The sequence below is a fragment of the Mixophyes fleayi genome, chromosome 4 (genome assembly GCF_038048845.1).
Source record: "Mixophyes fleayi isolate aMixFle1 chromosome 4, aMixFle1.hap1, whole genome shotgun sequence".
NCBI lineage: Eukaryota > Metazoa > Chordata > Amphibia > Anura > Limnodynastidae > Mixophyes > Mixophyes fleayi.
The window spans coordinates 25893033-25910705 of NC_134405.1; the positions used below are offsets into that span (position 1 = coordinate 25893033).

General features: G+C 49.6%; 1 protein-coding gene and 2 non-coding genes across 4 annotated transcripts; 2 read left to right on the top strand and 1 right to left on the bottom strand.

The window, feature by feature from the left end:
* The first annotated feature begins 1488 nt into the window (after nt 1–1488).
* TRNAP-UGG (transfer RNA proline (anticodon UGG)) lies at nt 1489–1560 on the top strand. The gene has a single exon. It is a non-coding gene; the product is annotated as a tRNA-Pro (tRNA).
* A 174-nt stretch (nt 1561–1734) lies between these two features.
* Nucleotides 1735–1816, bottom strand: TRNAL-AAG (transfer RNA leucine (anticodon AAG)). Its single transcript has one exon. It is a non-coding gene; the product is annotated as a tRNA-Leu (tRNA).
* Nucleotides 1817–2110: 294 nt separating this feature from the next.
* CTC1 (CST telomere replication complex component 1) lies at nt 2111–16791 on the top strand. 2 transcript variants are annotated; one of them, XM_075206469.1, is made up of 24 exons: nt 2179–2285; nt 2359–2501; nt 6518–6776; nt 7090–7295; nt 7717–7852; nt 8379–8684; nt 10452–10580; nt 10670–10896; nt 10995–11169; nt 11285–11437; nt 11697–11805; nt 12340–12421; nt 12517–12823; nt 12903–12992; nt 13938–14030; nt 14105–14166; nt 14252–14352; nt 14420–14582; nt 14867–14938; nt 15018–15162; nt 15233–15294; nt 15880–16042; nt 16120–16246; nt 16562–16791. In XM_075206469.1, exons 1-24 carry the CDS (start codon nt 2256–2258, stop codon nt 16714–16716), a joined length of 3495 nt encoding a protein of 1164 aa, XP_075062570.1. In that variant the 5' UTR covers nt 2179–2255; the 3' UTR covers nt 16717–16791. The 2 variants fall into 2 exon arrangements, with proteins under 2 accessions (XP_075062571.1, XP_075062570.1); XM_075206470.1 differs by lacking the exon at nt 2359–2501 and having other exon boundaries at nt 2111–2285.
* Nucleotides 16792–17673: the final 882 nt, after the last annotated feature.

The window sequence follows — 17673 nt, forward strand, 5'->3', positions numbered from 1 at the left end:
CTCTTCTCAAACTCCAGTTTCTGAGCTCTGTTCCATTATTCCTTCTTCTTCTATTTTGATTGCCTTCACACAGGAACTGGGTAAAACCCTTCAGCAATGTCATCCACAGGCACCTTCTGAAACACCAGTGGGCAAACTGTTCATGCCTGTACACCTCAGAAAGTCGGTCCTCTCACAGTGTCATGACAACAAGGCTTCTGGACATCCCGGTATTGCCAAGACCATTGAAATTGTCTCTCGTACTGCCTGGTGGCCATCATTGTCTAAGGATGTAAGAGAGTATATATCATCCTGTGACCTGTGCTCCAAGAACGAAGTTTCCCGGAGTTCCCCTTCCGGGCCACTACTGCCGTTACCTGTCCCAGTCAGACCTTGGACCCATGTGTCCATGGACTTCATCGTTGACTTAACCTCTATCCTCTAGGTGTAACACCATCTGGGTAACCGTGGACCGGTTCAGCAAAATGTCCCATTTTATTCCTTTGACCAAGTTACCTTCTGCCCGTTCTTTGGCCACCTTGTTCGTCAAATATATATTCCATTACCATGGACTACCGGAAGATATCGTGTCAGACCGGGGCTTACAATTCATTGCAGTCTTCTGGAAGGCCTTCTGCTCTCTCCTAGGCATCAGCCTCAGTTTATCATCTGCCTACCACCCGCAGTCAAACGGACAGATCGAAAGGGTGAATCAATCCTTGGAGCAATACCTTTGACTGTATATTTCCAAACACCATGACGATTGGGCTCACCTCCTTCCCTGGGCCGAATTTGCATACAACAGCGCATGCCACACGTCTTCCCGGTACTCTCCTTTTTATTGCAACCTGGGGTACCATCCCAGAGTCAACTCCTTATCCTCTCTATCCACTGATAGATCACCTGAAACCAGAACCACGGCCAACCGCCTTAGGAAGATATGGAAGTCTGTGCATCAGTCTTTACTTCGAGCTTCCTTTAGGTCCAAAGTTTTTGGTAATTTGCATCGTTCCACTTGTTCATTCAACAACAGTCTTATAGCTGTAGTATTCCCAAAAACAGTCTTATAGCTGTAGTGTCTCCAACAACAGTCTTATAGCTGCAGTATTCCCAACAACAGTCTTATAGGTGAGGTATTCCCAACAACAGTCTTATAGGTGAGGTATTCCCAACAACAGTCAGGTGTAGTGTTCCCAATAACAGTCTTATAGCTGTAGTATTCCCAACAACAGTCTTATAGCTGTAGTGTCTCCAACAACAGTCTTATAGCTGTAGTGTTCCCAAAAACAGACTTATAGCTGGAGTATTCCTAACAACATATGCAGTAGTATTATTACCCATATCTCACATATGACTGTCATTTCACAGGCATTACCCATATCTCACATATGACTGCCATTTCACAGGTATTTCACATATACATATATATGACAGTCATTCTTCTCACAAACATTGCACATATCTCTTGACATTATTCATATAGCTATAGGTCAGTTATGTGCTTGTAGTGGCTCGTTGGTCTAGGGGTATGATTCTCGCTTTGGGTGCGAGAGGTCCCGGGTTCAAATCCCGGACGAGCCCAGTTTTTCTTTTTTTCGAGTGCACATTACAAAATGAAAACTGCAGGCACCCTTCTGATGGTGTCATTTTACTGCAAGAAATTATTCATTATTATCTGGTAAAATGGATATTTTATTTGAATAAAGGTGATAAAATGCTCCCAGTAGATGGTAGATGTAAACACTAAAAGGATTCTGGCAGCGGTGGGATTCGAACCCACGCCCCCGAAGAGACTGGAGCCTTAATCCAGCGCCTTAGACCGCTCGGCCACGCTACCGATGATGCATTAGGGATTTAACTGTCATTTAGAACTTTACTAGGTGGTATAATTATTGAATTTTCGTAATAAGTTCACTTATATATCAAGCAAAGTTATACCAACATAACTGGGATTTGCACTTCAATAGTCAGCTAGCATCTGGCCAGTTTTATACATATGTATTTGCATATGACTTTATTAAGAAATAATACACTGATGAATCAATGATTACACAAATCCCATCCACATGTGTTGTGTTTAGTGTTTCAGCGCTGGTTTAAAAAATACATGCAGTTCACCGTTTCACCACCAGATGGCGCAAGGCTCGCACACTTCTCAGTGACTCTTACATCCGCCAGTAAGTGATGCTGCCGATATACGTCATTTCCGTGTTTTTGCCAGTACTTCCTTACAGAGATCAGCATGGGGTTGGAGCAGGATTGTGGTTGATGATACCATGGAAACGGAGAAGCCCCCAGGAGCCCTGGTAAGTGTCAGTCGTGTTGTGTATGATACATGTCAGTGTCCCAGTATACTGAGCAGTGTGTGTTATGTGACAGGTCACTGCCTGGCTGCAGTCTGCTCAGAAACATGTCCTGGATCACCTGTGTGAGGAGAGCAGGGGGAGAGGGGCTGCTGATATCTGTGAGAGTGTCATCACATGTCTCCAAACACTCTGCCCCCAACTACCACTCAGCTACAGGTATGTGTGTACTGTCCCTAGAGGTGGTGTGTGTGTGTGTGTGTGTGTGTGTGTGTGTGTGTGTGTGTGTGTCTCTCTCTCTGACTGTCTGGTGGCACTATCCCTAGATCTGATGTGTGTCTGGTGGCACTATCCCTAGATCTGATGTGTGTCTGGTGGCACTATCCCTAGATCTGATGTGTGTCTGGTGGCACTATCCCTAGATCTGATGTGTGTCTGGTGGCACTATCCCTAGATCTGATGTGTGTCTGGTGGCACTATCCCTAGATCTGATGTGTGTCTGGTGGCACTATCCCTAGATCTGATGTGTGTCTGGTGGCACTATCCCTAGATCTGATGTGTGTCTGGTGGCACTATCCCTAGATCTGATGTGTGTCTGGTGGCACCATCCCTAGATCTGATGTGTGTCTGGTGGCACCATCCCTAGATCTGATGTGTGTCTGGTGGCACTATCCCTAGAGGTGGTGTGTGTCTGGTGGCATTATCCCTAGATCTGATGTGTGTCTGGTGGCACTATCCCTAGATCTGATGTGTGTCTGGTGACACTATCCCTAGATCTGATGTGTGTCTGGTGGCACTATCCCTAGAGGTGGTGTGTGTCTGGTGGCACTATCCCTAGATCTGATGTGTGTCTGGTGGCACTATCCCTAGATCTGATGTGTGTCTGGTGACACTATCCCTAGATCTGATGTGTGTCTGGTGGCACTATCCCTAGAGGTGGTGTGTGTCTGGTGGCACTATCCCTAGAGGTGGTGTGTGTCTGGTGGCACTATCCCTAGAGGTGGTGTGTGTCTGGTGGCACTATCCCTAGATCTGATGTGTGTCTGGTGGCACTATCCCTAGACGTGGTGTGTGTCTGGTGGCACTATCCCTAGACGTGGTGTGTGTCTGGTGGCACTATCCCTAGATCTGATGTGTGTCTTGTGGCACTATCCCTAGATCTGATGTGTGTCTGGTGGCACTATCCCTAGAGGTGGTGTGTGTGTCTGGTGGCACTATCCCTAGATCTGATGTGTGTCTGGTGGCACTATCCCTAGATCTGATGTGTGTCTGGTGGCACTATCCCTAGATCTGATGTGTGTCTGGTGGCATTATCCCTAGATCTGATGTGTGTCTGGTGGCACTATTCCTAGAGGTGGCGTGTGTCTGGTGGCACTATCCCTAGGGGTGGTGTGTGTCTGGTGGCACTATCCCTAGATCTGATGTGTGTCTGGTGGCACTATCCCTAGATCTGATGTGTGTCTGGTGGCACTAGCCCTAGATCTGATGTGTGTCTGGTGGCACTATCGCTAGAGGTGGTGTGTGTCTGGTGGCACTATCCCTAGCTCTGGTGTGTGTCTGGTGGCACTATCCCTAGATCTGATGTGTGTCTGGTGGCACTATCCCTAGATCTGATGTGTGTCTGGTGGCACTATCCCTAGAGGTGGTGTGTGTCTGGTGGCACTATCCCTAGAGGTGGTGTGTGTCTGGTGGCACTATCCCTAGATCTGGTGTGTGTCTGGTGGCACTATCCCTAGATCTGATGTGTGTCTGGTGGCACTATCCCTAGATCTGATGTGTGTCTGGTGGCACTATCCCTAGAGGTGGTGTGTGTCTGGTGGCATTATCCCTAGATCTGATGTGTGTCTGGTGGCACTATCCCTAGATCTGATGTGTGTCTGGTGGCACTATCCCTAGAGGTGGTGTGTGTCTGGTGGCACTATCCCTAGACGTGGTGTGTGTCTGGTGGCACTATCCCTAGATCTGATGTGTGTCTGGTGGCACTATCCCTAGATCTGATGTGTGTCTGGTGGCATTATCCCTAGATCTGATGTGTGTCTGGTGGCACTATCCCTAGAGTAGGTGTGTGTCTGGTGGCACTATCCCTAGAGTAGGTGTGTGTCTGGTGGCACTATCCCTAGAGGTGGTGTGTGTCTGGTGGCACTATCCCTAGACGTGGTGTGTGTCTGGTGGCACTATCCCTAGACGTGGTGTGTGTGTGTGTGTGTCTGGTGGCACTATCCCTAGAGGTGGTGTGTGTCTGGTGGCACTATCCCTAGAGGTGGTGTGTGTCTGGTGGCACTATCCCTAGAGGTGGTGTGTGTCTGGTGGCACTATCCCTAGAGGTGGTGTGTGTCTGGTGGCACTATCCCTAGAGGTGGTGTGTGTCTGGTGGCACTATCCCTAGAGGTGGTGTGTGTCTGGTGGCACTATCCCTAGATCTGATGTGTGTCTGGTGGCACTATCCCTAGATCTGATGTGTGTCTGGTGGCACTATCCCTACATCTGATGTGTGTCTGGTGGCACTATCCCTAGATCTGATGTGTGTCTGGTGGCACTATCCCTAGATCTGATGTGTGTCTGGTGGCACTATCCCTAGATCTGATGTGTGTCTGGTGGCACTATCCCTAGAGGTGGTGTGTGTCTGGTGGCACTATCCCTAGGGGTGGTGTGTGTCTGGTGGCACTATCCCTAGATCTGATGTGTGTCTGGTGGCACTATCCCTAGATCTGATGTGTGTCTGGTGGCACTATCCCTAGATCTGATGTGTGTCTGGTGGCACTATCGCTAGAGGTGGTGTGTGTCTGGTGGCACTATCCCTAGCTCTGGTGTGTGTCTGGTGGCACTATCCCTAGATCTGATGTGTGTCTGGTGGCACTATCCCTAGATCTGATGTGTGTCTGGTGGCACTATCCCTAGATCTGATGTGTGTCTGGTGGCACTATCCCTAGAGGTGGTGTGTGTCTGGTGGCACTATCCCTAGAGGTGGTGTGTGTCTGGTGGCACTATCCCTAGAGGTGGTGTGTGTCTGGTGGCACTATCCCTAGATCTAATGTGTGTCTGGTGGCACTATCCCTAGATCTGATGTGTGTCTGGTGGCACTATCCCTAGATCTGATGTGTGTCTGGTGGCACTATCCCTAGATCTGATGTGTGTCTGGTGGCACTATCCCTAGATCTGATGTGTGTCTGGTGGCACTATCCCTAGACGTGGTGTGTGTCTGGTGGCACTATCCCTAGAGCTGGTGTGTGTCTGGTGGCACTATCCCTAGATGTGGTGTGTGTCTGGTGGCAGTATCACTAGAGGTGGTGTGTGTCTGGTGGCACTATCACTAGAGGTGGTGTGTGTCTGGTGGCACTATCCCTAGAGTAGGTGTGTGTCTGGTGGCACTATCCCTAGACGTGGTGTGTGTCTGGTGGCACTATCCCTAGATGTGGTGTGTGTGTGTGTGTGTGTCTGGTGGCACTATCCCTAGATGTGTTGTGTGTCTGGTGGCACTATCCCTAGAGGTGGTGTGTGTCTGGTGGCACTATCCCTAGAGTAGGTGTGTGTCTGGTGGCACTATCCCTAGAGGTGGTGTGTGTCTGGTGGCACTATCCCTAGAGGTGGTGTGTGTCTGGTGGCACTATCCCTAGAGGTGGTGTGTGTCTGGTGGCACTATCCCTAGAGGTGGTGTGTGTCTGGTGGCACTATCCCTAGAGGTGGTGTGTGTCTGGTGGCACTATCCCTAGAGTAGGTGTGTGTCTGGTGGCACTATCCCTAGAGGTGGTGTGTGTCTGGTCGCACTATCCCTAGAGGTGGTGTGTGTCTGGTCGCACTATCCCTAGAGGTGGTGTGTGTCTGGTCGCACTATCCCTAGAGGTGGTGTGTGTCTGGTCGCACTATCCCTAGAGGTGGTGTGTGTCTGGTGGCACTATCCCTAGAGGTGGTGTGTGTCTGGTGGCACTATCCCTAGAGGTGGTGTGTGTCTGGTGGCACTATCCCTAGAGGTGGTGTGTGTCTGGTGGCACTATCCCTAGAGGTGGTGTGTGTCTGGTGGCACTATCCCTAGAGGTGGTGTGTGTCTGTTGGCACTATCCTTAGAGGTGGTATGTGTTTGGTGCTACTATTCTTTATAGGTTCAGTATTATCTTATGACATGAGGAACTGCAATGCCATGTATTATTTATACTGCTGGTTGGTTCCTGAAATGTAATGTGACTGTTTCAGTAATATATATATATTTCCTCACCCTCTTTGTCTCCTCTCTCGCCCAGTTTCACCCCGGTATCTCAGCTCCTCTCCCTCCAGCGCTCCCCATGTGTCTCCCTCTTGGGCTGGGACACAGAACAGTTCCAGCGATGGGGCACTGAGGGGTTAGGGCAGATGAGAGGGACCAACCCTGTGACAGACACAATCCTTCCAAGGGCCCGTCTTCTTCTTGTCGGATACATGTCGGACTACCTTAACAGAGGCAACATAGTGCATGATGGGAACTTGTATGTCAGAGACGCCAGTGGCTGTGTAACATGTGAGGTAAGGTTTATATACTGTCGGCTGCACATATAGTGTACACGTATGTCCATAGATATCATGTGAACACACATGGCTACAATAGAGCTTCTTTAATAACACGTGTAACCAATCGGAGATCAGCTTTCATTAGTCTGGCTATTCTAAGGAGAAATCTGATTGGTTGCTATGGGTTACAGCACATCGTTGCTCTGTGCACCATCCACAGTGAGTCAGTAATTATCTCTGTTATACACACCGTATCACTCAGAGAGTGCCTGCTAAACACACAGTTATCACAAGATGGCGCTAGTGATTCTATTGTCTCTTTCTGCAGGTGACCCAGTTTGATTTGTCTTTGTTGGGGTCCCTGGTTCTACTACCATGCTGGTCTTATATTCCCACTCAGCATGGAGGGGGATATGTGGAGGTGCTGTCCCCCCCTATCCCAATCACCCCAACTGTGGTCAGACAAGAAGTGCCAGGTCCTGCCGGTGTCACATCCATTACGCCAGAACGTGCTGTTCTGCTTCTAGATAACAGGTAATGGGAGATATAATTCCAGTGTCCTCTGCCGCCTGCTCTGATCCTGGTGTCCTCTTTTATTTCTCCTGATTCTCCACTCCCTTTCCCCTATAACTACCTCCTTCTCTGCTTCCTTTATATCCTGCTCTCTTTGTTGCCTTCCCATTCTCTACATCATCTACTGCTTTCCCTGGTTGCTCTCCACATGCCTATTTTCTGATTTCTGCACCCCCTTCGGTCCTTTCCAGTCGCTGCACGCCCCCTTCGGTCCTTTCCTCCCCTGATTCCTGCGTTCCCTTCTATTGTTCCTGCGTCCCCTTTGATCATTTCCTTCTTCGATTCCTGCATCCTTTTCTGTCTTTCCTGGTTCCTGTAAGACTGTCTTTATCAACATCTCTCTTCTAATCTTACTCTCTATCTCACTCACACATTCTCCCAGGTCTCACCCTCGAGGATTCCGTGTTTCAGTAACTGGTCAGCTGTCATCAGTTTCATCACTTGTGGAGATCCGGCACAAAATGTTCTTTTCCTTCTTACTTCAAGATGCAAAAAAGTCCATTCCTGTGATTGTTCAGGTTAGTGTGTTACTGTGTCACTGTGTCACCTTGCAGGGGGAGGGACAGACTCATAGCTCCCTTCTGTCTGTGTCACCCTGCAGGGGGAGGGACAGACTCATAGCTCCCTTCTGTCTGTGTCACCTTGCAGGAGGAGGGGCAGACTCATAGCTCCCTTCTGTCTGTGTCACTATGTCACCCTGCAGGGGGAGGGACAGACTCATAGCTCCCTTCTGTCTGTGTCACCCTGCAGGGGGAGGGACAGACTCATAGCTCCCTTCTGTCTGTGTCACCCTGCAGGGGGAGGGACAGACTCATAGCTCCCTTCTGTCTGTGTCACCCTGCAGGGGGAGGGACAGACTCATAGCTCCCTTCTGTCTGTGTCACTGTGTCACCTTGCAGGGGGAGGGACAGATTCATAGCTCCCTTCTGTCTGTGTCACTATGTCACCCTGCAGGAGGAGAGGCAGACTCTCTTCTGTGTCATTCTCTAGGGAAATAAATAGATTATTTGCATCCATCACTGCCTTCATTATTTTGTTTTGCAGGTTCCATCCAAGCTATCCTGGTACCACACTCTTCACGTGGGTGACACATATGAGGTGACCTCACTCTCTGTGTCTTCATTACGTGGCTCCTCATTGAACGTTTTTGCTGTGACCTCCTCTTCCCACCTCCTCTGTCGCCCTCCACTTTCTTCGCCTCCCTCCACCCCTATTGCGGAGATTTCAGAAGATCTTTCAGCCCACAGTCAGGGAGACGTCTTCCACAGTCAGGGAGACATGTCCCACATCCTACCCCAGGAGAGACCGAGGGAGGGACAACATAAGGAATCCAAGACTTTAACCTACCAGGTGAGGAGATGGTGGGATTATGGGACTCTGTGACCTCTACCATTCCCCATAGTGAGAGGTACATCCAATATTGTCAGGGAGCAGTTCAGTAACGCACAGTGTGCACCACAGGACATCTTACAGATTACACAGAAATATATAGAACAAATATAGATATATATTTCCTCACATAGTCGACCTGTACCCAGAAGCTGGCAGGGCACGCTGGCACTTATTATGCCAAAAACAGCTGGCGGGTCACAGGTTTCCTAAGCATGGCATACATACTACATGTGTTTGTTTTCTGTAATACCTCTCACAGCCTGTAGGAGCCTCTGTTCTGTGTCTAGCTATGTGCCCTTTATCGATAACAGATTTCTCTTGCACCACCTGTAGGCTTTTAGTATGTATTACAACTTAATAGTAACGTATTCGTAAAAGTTAGAGATCAACAAGGGGTGGTTTTGAGGGGAGTCATTCAGGGTTAAAGGGTAACTACTCCCAGAAATGAAAAATATATTTTTAGACAGAGTCACCCCCTTCCTCCTCCCCTAGATTTGGCGAGTCCCACCTTGGCCGTAATGGTTCAACTCCTCGGTCATATCTAATGGGCCAATTATGGAAGTGGGGCTTAAACAACACCCTGTCTGATTGAATGAGGTAAGTGACAGAGAAATGAGGGTGCAATTGGTGGGTCATGGCAGGCATCCACAGGGGACTTGCCAAATCGGGAGGGGGGGGGGACCACCAGACCCCATGTAAGTAATATTCAATATTATTGTATGAGATATTGAGCTCAACATAAAAGTTAATGGGTAAAATTCTACTTTAACAATTCATGTTACAAATATGTCATTGAAAGTCAGGTTTTATATGTATAAAGTGACCTTTACATCAAGGGAAGGAAGAGGAGGTGGGTGCGTCACTGGGAAGGACGAGCAGGTGGGTGCATCACTGGGAAGGACAAGCAGGTGGGTGCGTCGCTAGGAAGGACGAGCGGGTGGGTGCGTCGCTAGGAAGGACGAGCGGGTGGGTGCATCACTGGGAAGGACAAGCAGGTAGGTGCGTCGCTGGGAAGAACGAGCGGGTGGGTGCGTCGCTGGAAAGCACGAGCGGGTGGGTGCGTCGCTGGGAAGGACGAGCGGGTGGGTGTGTCGCTGGGAAGCACGAGCAGGTGGGTGCGTCGTTGGGAAGGACAAGCAGGTAAGTGCGTCACTGGGAAGACTAGGAGGCAAGTGCGTCGCTGGGAAGAACGAGTGGGTGGGTGTGTCGCTGGGAAGCACGAGCGGGTGGGTGTGTCGCTGGGAAGCACGAGCAGGTGGGTGCGTCGTTGGGAAGCACGAGCGGGTGGGTGTGTCGCTGGGAAGCACGAGCGGGTGGGTGTGTCGCTGGGAAGCACGAGCGGGTGGGTGCGTCGCTGGGAAAGACGTAGCGGTTGGGTGCGTCGCTGGGAAGAACGAGCGGGTGGGTGCGTCGCTGGGAAGCACGAGCAGGTGGGTGCGTCGCTGGGAAAGACGGAGCGGGTGGGTGCGTCGCTGGGAAGGATAAGCAAGAAAACTCCAGCAGAATACAAGTTAGTAATATTTGAATAAAACCACATTTTTCAGGTACGTAGTCACAGAATGTTTTATTTTGTTATTTGTTTTGTAGAAAATGACATGATTATAATTCATTTGCTGTGAACTGATATAACAATCTGATATTTGCTTTTATTTGTGTAACTTGTTCTAGATTGGGAAACCAGCCCTGATAACGTATAGCATGTTTGCTCTTTGCTTTCTCCCCTAGGGGTTGCTAACACGTGTCCTGGATGCTCGTGCTGGTCTGTATGAGCTGGACGGGGCGGTGGTTCTCTGCACAGCGTACACGCAGCTACGGAACCGGGGGAGAGGACTGAGAGAAGGAGCGAAAGTGGAGGTGAGAGATTGGGGTACAGGGGAAAGTATCCTTGCATGATGAATGTCTGTGCATCACTCACTCATATTCCCAACTCTCTTCTCTTTCAGGTGTGTGATGCTCACCTCCAGCAGTCTCCCAGCCCTCTCTTCCCCACTCTCATGCTCTCGTGCTGTCTGAGGAGCAGGGTCAGAATTTGTCAATTCTCTTGTCTTAGCGCTCCATGTCCTACTTTTTCTGGATCTGGTAACATCCACCTCCACCTCCTCTTCCGATACCAGCTGAGGCTCCCAGAGTACCTGTGGGTGTGCAACCTCATGGAGAAGCTGCAGGAGAAGTAAGGATTGCAGAGTGAGGAGAGGAACTTGTAGAGATGGAGCAGATTCTTTTGGAGAGAGAACGTAAGAATGTTCTGAAGTCCTGTTTCTCTTGTAGACTGTGTCCTCGTCTCGTCAGACAGCGCTGTCTCACCCATCCCCTAGGTTCTGGTCCCCAGGGTCTTGCACAGAAACTCTTGTCCCCAACACTTTCCTCCTTGCCAGATGAGAGGTGTGAGAGGGACCTGCAGGAAGAGATGTTGGTGGACTCTCATGACTGTCCTCTTCGGGAGGTAAGAGAGTGAGTGGGAGAAGAATGTAGGGCTAGTGGGTCCATCCAATACAAAAAATGTCAGGAGTTAGTGTTCATGATCTAATGATGATATCACTTCTCTATCTCTTCCTCAGTACTCTCCCCTCTCTCCTCCCTGGTGTCTCCCCCATCTCTCTCTTATCCCCTCTCTAGTCTCTAATTCCCAGTATCTCCAGAGAGAGGAGTCTAATCGCAGTCTTCACTGGTCCTATAACTCTCTGCGATCAGAAGACCTGTCCACTCCTCATGTGAGTACCTATGTATTAACCCTGTATTATTTGACTATTTATTTTTTATGTATCAGAGTTTACCAACTGGACATATGTTGTTTTCTAAGTCTTTTACTTTGGTGGCCAGCTTCCTGCCGCTACTAATCTTGTTAGTATGTGATCCCTGGCATGCATTTATAACAGATACAGACGTAACACGGTATTGTCAGCAGTAATACATGCAGATCTGGATGAGGAACATGTTGTCTTGTAACTAGGCATCCTATCTCTGCCCCAGGTCCTCCTCGGTGTACTTCATGTTTCCTCCTTGGGATCTCTCCAATTAAAGGACCAGTTGTCTACTCTCACCTGCCTGATTCTGCCGGGCCCACCTATCGCCTGGTTAGGTAAATTTAGAAAAGTCTGTCCATTCACTACTGTTCCTCGTTGCAGGATCAACCAGGGTCTCAGTCACCAGGTCAGTGCCCAGTTCTCGTGTCCCCCAGTCGGTCAGTGCCCAGCTCTCGTGACCCCCAGTCGGTCAGTGCCCAGCTCTCGTGTCGCCCGGTCGGTCAGTGCCCAGCTCTCGTGTCGCCCGGTCGATCAGTGCCCAGCTCTCGTGTCGCCCGGTCGGTCAGTGCCCAGCTCTCGTGTCGCCCGGTCGGTCAGTGCCCAGCTCTCGTGTCGCCCGGTCGGTCAGTGCCCAGCTCTCGTGTCGCCCGGTCGGTCAGTGCCTAGCTCTCGTGTCGCCCGGTCGGTCAGTGCCCAGCTCTCGTGTCGCCCGGTCGGTCAGTGCCCAGCTCTCGTGTCGACCTCCCATGACATAAGCCTTATTGCTTGCAGTCAGTATCTGTTTCTCCGAGCTCCCAACCTGCATTAGCTCATGACATGATATGTTTAGCCCCCGCAGATCTGTGATCCCCCTAATATCTCCCTCCTAGGCTGCGTCCTGGAGGTATGTCGGTATCAGCCGGTGACAGAAAGTGTCCAGGACAGAGAGAAGAGGGAGGAGAGACGCAGCAGGTGACCAGTTCTACTCTATAACCAATGCTTAGTTTGTGCTGTCACTCACACTCACTCTGTCCCTTCCCCCGATCTCTCTTACGGCTCTCTCTCAGGACTTACGCTGTTTTCACCACGCGGGATGTGAGAGTTCTTCACTCTTCTGACAGCTGCCCCTCCTGCCCTGCTCCGGAGTCCAGCCTGCCCCCGCCCAGTAAGGTGCCACGGTTAGAAGTTCCTTGGGCACAGCGCCACCTCCTGATTGAGAGTCTGGAGGGGAGACTGTTCGTTTCTGGACATGACGATGGGTTTCAGTTCAAGGCTAGGGCGTCATGGGTGGATATCCAGCAGCTGTCCCCAGAGGAAGGGGGCAGAGAGCCAGGAGGGGCAGCTGGAAATGAGGGCGATAAACAGGTTTCTAAGGTAAGAACCTGGGTCCTGTGGTTTTTTTTCCACTCTCTTTGGCTGTTCTCGTTTTACTGTTTCCTGTCTCTTTCTACAGGTTACCCTGCAGTTCTCTTCATCCTCAGTGCGGTGGTTTCATTTCCTCCAGCCTAGCAGACTGTATCGTATCACTGCAACAGGCGAGAGGGTGAGACACCAGCGCTATTCATTGTAATAACTGTACTACTTGTCCATCCGGTTGTCACCCTGCAGGGGGAGGGACAGACTCATAGCTCCCTTCTGTCTGTGTAACTATGTCACCCCGCAGGGGGAGGGACAGACTCATAGCTCACTGCGGTCTGTGTCACTGTGTCACCCTGCAGGGGGAGGGACAGACTCATAGCTCCCTTCTGTCTGTGTCACCCTGCAGGGGGAGGGACAGACTCATAGCTCCCTTCTGTCTGTGTCACCCCGCAGGGGGAGGGACAGGCTCATAGCTCACTGCGCTCTGTGTCACTGTGTTACCCTGCAGGGGGAGGGACAGACTCATAGCTCCCTTCTGTCTGTGTCACCCTGCAGGGGGAGGGACAGACTCATAGCTCCCTTCTGTCTGTGTCACCCTGCAGGGGGAGGGACAGACTCATAGCTCCCTTCTGTCTGTGTCACTGTGTTACCCTGCAGGGGGAGGGACAGACTCATAGCTCCCTTCTGTCTGTGTCACCCTGCAGGGGGAGGGACAGACTCATAGCTCCCTTCTGTCTGTGTCACTGTGTCACCCTGCAGGGGGAGGGACAGACTCATAGCTCCCTTCTGTCTGTGTCACTGTGTCACCCTGCAGGGGGAGGGACAGACTCATAGCTCCCTTCTGTCTGTGTCACTGTATCACCCTGCAGGGGGAGGGACAGACTCATAGCTCCCTTCTGTCTGTGTCACCCTGCAGGGGGAGGGACAGACTCATAGCTCCCTTCTGTCTGTGTAACTATGTCACCCCGCAGGGGGAGGGACAGGCTCATAGCTCACTGCGCTCTGTGTCACTGTGTTACCCTGCAGGGGGAGGGACAGGCTCATAGCTCCCTTCTGTCTGTGTCACCCTGCAGGGGGAGGAGCTCCCTTTGACCACATTTCACCTTTTATATCTGATTTATATATTTAGGACTCTGGGATATTTGATCTCTGTTCCCCGGAACTGACGCACGCTCCTCAGTGTCTGAGAGTTCACAGTGCCTGGACACTAGAAGATGTGGAGGTAAATAACGAGTTGTGTTCTTGTACACACTGATCCGCACGTCTTGTGCGCACACACTGATCCGTATGTTTCAGGCCACCAGGCTTTCACCATACCCAGCTGAAGGCCTCTGTATAGAAGACGCATTGAAGGACAGGTTGGTAGTCTCCACGTGAGTGTGGCTTACACAAGGCATCCTGATATGACTGGCATGTTTGTTACATGTCATGTGTCTGTTCCAGCTCTCGTGGGTCCCTGTTGTCTGTGACTGGAGTAGTGTCTTCTCGTACTATGTGCTGCACGCAGAGCACATGTTTACTGTCATCCAGGACGCATGTTCCCGGTAAGTGTGTTTTCTCCTTCTCGAGAGGTAGACTCAGTAAAACACTGACAGTCCTCTTCCTCCTCAGACAGCTTCCTGCCACATGGGGTTTCCCTCAAGGTGATCCTGACACAGCCCGGCAGCCAAACATCTGCATCCGTTTATCTGGATCTGTTTAAGGGCCCCTACCCTCTGGGACTGCTCCCAGGGGCCACAGTATCCATGCAAGGACTGGAGAGGAAAGTGTCCAGGTATTGTCTCCATTTTCTCCGGGTCTCCTTCAACCCGTTTTATTCATTATTATTTATTTATATAGTGTCAGCCCAGTGTCACTTGATAACTGGCTTATAGTCTTTATTGGAGAGCTCCAGCAAATAGACATGTTCTCTGAATTTAGCTCTCAGAGGATTATGGGTATTGTAGCTGAACAGTAACGGGGAAGCTGCAGATGCCACAGAACCTGACAAGTCCCTTTACTATGTTTACCCTTCCTGCTGCCAACATTTTCATATGTATTACTCTCACCCCCCTTAAGGTCTGGCAGACCCTACCTCCGAAGTGTGCCCACCACCTATGTAAGAGTGTTGAGTCCTCCGACAGAGAGCAGGTGAGTGCACAGTACTAGAGGTCCCTTGGGAACTATTGGAATTTAAGGTATTAACCTATACTGTTTCCCTTCTGAACAGTGAGAGTGTTTCTGTCCCCCCACTTGTGCTGCTGAAGAACCTGCCCGGGCCCTTGACGCCACAACGTGCGGTCTGCTCGGTGACTTGTGTCTTCAGCTTGACCTTGTACTGGGATTGTTCTATGTGTGGGAGCGCTTTTATGCAGGTAATTGTACAGTACTGGTACGTCTGTGGTTGCCTAATGTAACCTGGCTAAGTCTTCTCTCTGTCCCTAGGCAGCGTGTGACCGCTCGCCCTTCTGCACCTCCCAGTCCGGGGTCTTCAGAGCTACAGCTTGGTGAGTACCCATCTCAAGCTCCCTCTAGTAAGGCACCATCCTTCGCCTCCTATACTGCAGCACTTGGCAAAATTAAGCGCACTGGTGCCCCTACGCCATGTTTAGCTAGGAACACCCTGTGTCCCCAATCAGCCACTGCAAACGTCTTCTCCACAAACCCACGTCCTTTGTCAGATATGTAGGCACAAACCTTGTGGACCTCGGTGACTTGATAGGTGTCGGCTCAGCACACCCAATGCGTTCCTTTTGTGATATCGAACGATTGCCGCTCAATCTGACTCGTCCCATTTATTTTCCTACTGAAGTTCTAACTACTATGGCCTGAACCAATATTTGTGAAAATTCAGGCCATAAAGTTATTAGGGACCAGTGACATCACGGAAACGAGGCACACTGTACCCTAGTAATGTCACTGGTGTTTAGTGTATTATTGGCTCGTACCACTACATGGCTGCTATGTGCAGGAGATGGGTCCACAAATTTCCAGACAAGTCATGGATCTTTATTCCAGATATAGGGAAAGGATTAGGTGGATAGTTATTTACGCAAATTGTCCTCATTCATCTCATCCCTTCTATGTCTAAGTGTAAAAGCGGAGGACGGATCAGGGGAAGTTCAGCTATATCTCCAGGACGAGGCGGTCTCACTGATGCTGGGTGTGAATCGGCAACTCTGGGAAGCTTTGCAGGGACAGGTTCTCACTCGAGGGAAAGTTGTGGTGAAGAGTCGGGGGAGAAGTGAGATGCCGGTAAGTGTACAGTGGAGCTTCTCTGGGTCAACGGGCAAGGTCAGTCTGATGATAACTTAACATGCTCTCTACCGCAGGGGGAAGAGAAAGGTGAAGACCCTCTAGTGGACTATTTGACATTCCTAATTTCACGTCCAGGAGTCTCTCGTCCCTTAATTCTGACGTTCAGACAGCATGGGAGAGATACTGATTCTAATTCTTCTGGTGAGATTTCAGAAGTCATGATAAACCCCACCTCGTTCTCGTCAAGAGATCCCACTTCTGGCACCAGTATTATTTTTATTTCACAGCGCTTTTATGACTAGCTGAGGTTGATATATATCCAAACTCAACATTTTGTTACAGAAACTACACATTATCAAATGACTTTCTGTCCCAAAAAGCTTACACTCTAATGTGCTAGTTGCTATTCCTGTGTAATGCAGTAAACCAGAATCTGGGAAGATGCCCATCTAATACATTGTTTTATAAAACAACCCGTTAGTCATATAGATAATAATGCTTTGTTTCCTCCCCCAGCTTCACCACAACTAACACACTTCAGACGGGGCGAGCGAGAGTATGTCACCCGCGTACCTTTGTCCCCTGTTGTTACCTGTGTACAGCTGCAAGAGGTGGAGCCTCGCGCCCTATGTCACATGATTAGAGAACGCAGCCAGTCAAATCTAAGCTAAATTACAATGTTAGTAAGATTAAGACATACATGTTTATAAGTTAAATGTAATTACATTAAAACACTATTTTATTAATATATGGCCACGCCTTCTCATTTGTAATCAAATTGCAATGTTTTATGTTTCAGTGGGGATAAACTGTATGGTTATCTTTCTAGATGTTGTCAGCTACCATATATAACTAATGTCTGTTATCACAGACTTGTATAAATATATAATAATAAAAAGGTGTCCCTAAAATGTATAAAGAAAGACCAGTGGATATTTTTTTGTAAAAATATAAAATGCAAACTAAAGTGTGTGATGGGTTTAAGGGGTCATAATGGAAAGGTTTCACCATGAACATAGAAAGGGTTCTTTACTGTAACAGGATAGACCCCCTATGCCACCCTGTCCGTGTTGCTGGGGACCAACTCAGTTTGCCTTGCCACCATTCCCTTTCTTTATCCCAATTATGCCCCTCTAAACACAGTAGGAGGGGCTCTGCTGCCACCACTACTTCTTTCTGGGTAACTCTCGCTGCTAGTGTACGCCCTTGCTGGGCACCTGGGCTGGTACCCCTGACTTCTTCCTTCACATCAGGGTTACTGTGGATGGTTCCCCTTGGCCCATTACACTGGCCAGACCTGCAGGGTAGTGAGCAAATGTGTTGGTACTGGAATGCAGGGTCCCAACCTCAGAACAGCCTAATGAAGACAGTTACACGCTAGTTTGAGGTACTAGTGATCCAGAAGTCACAGATGAAATGACACATTACATGGTCATAGCTCTTCATATAAAGTTTTACACAAATACCCTGGCTGGAGGTAATCCAACCTCCTGATCCCTTTAACAAATCCAGACTGTTTCATGCAGCCTGCACATAAATCAGGGAGGAGGGGGGGGGGGGGGGGGTTTAACACCTTTTTACATTGCTGCTAGTGGCACCACAACATCTGCAATATTACATCAAATATT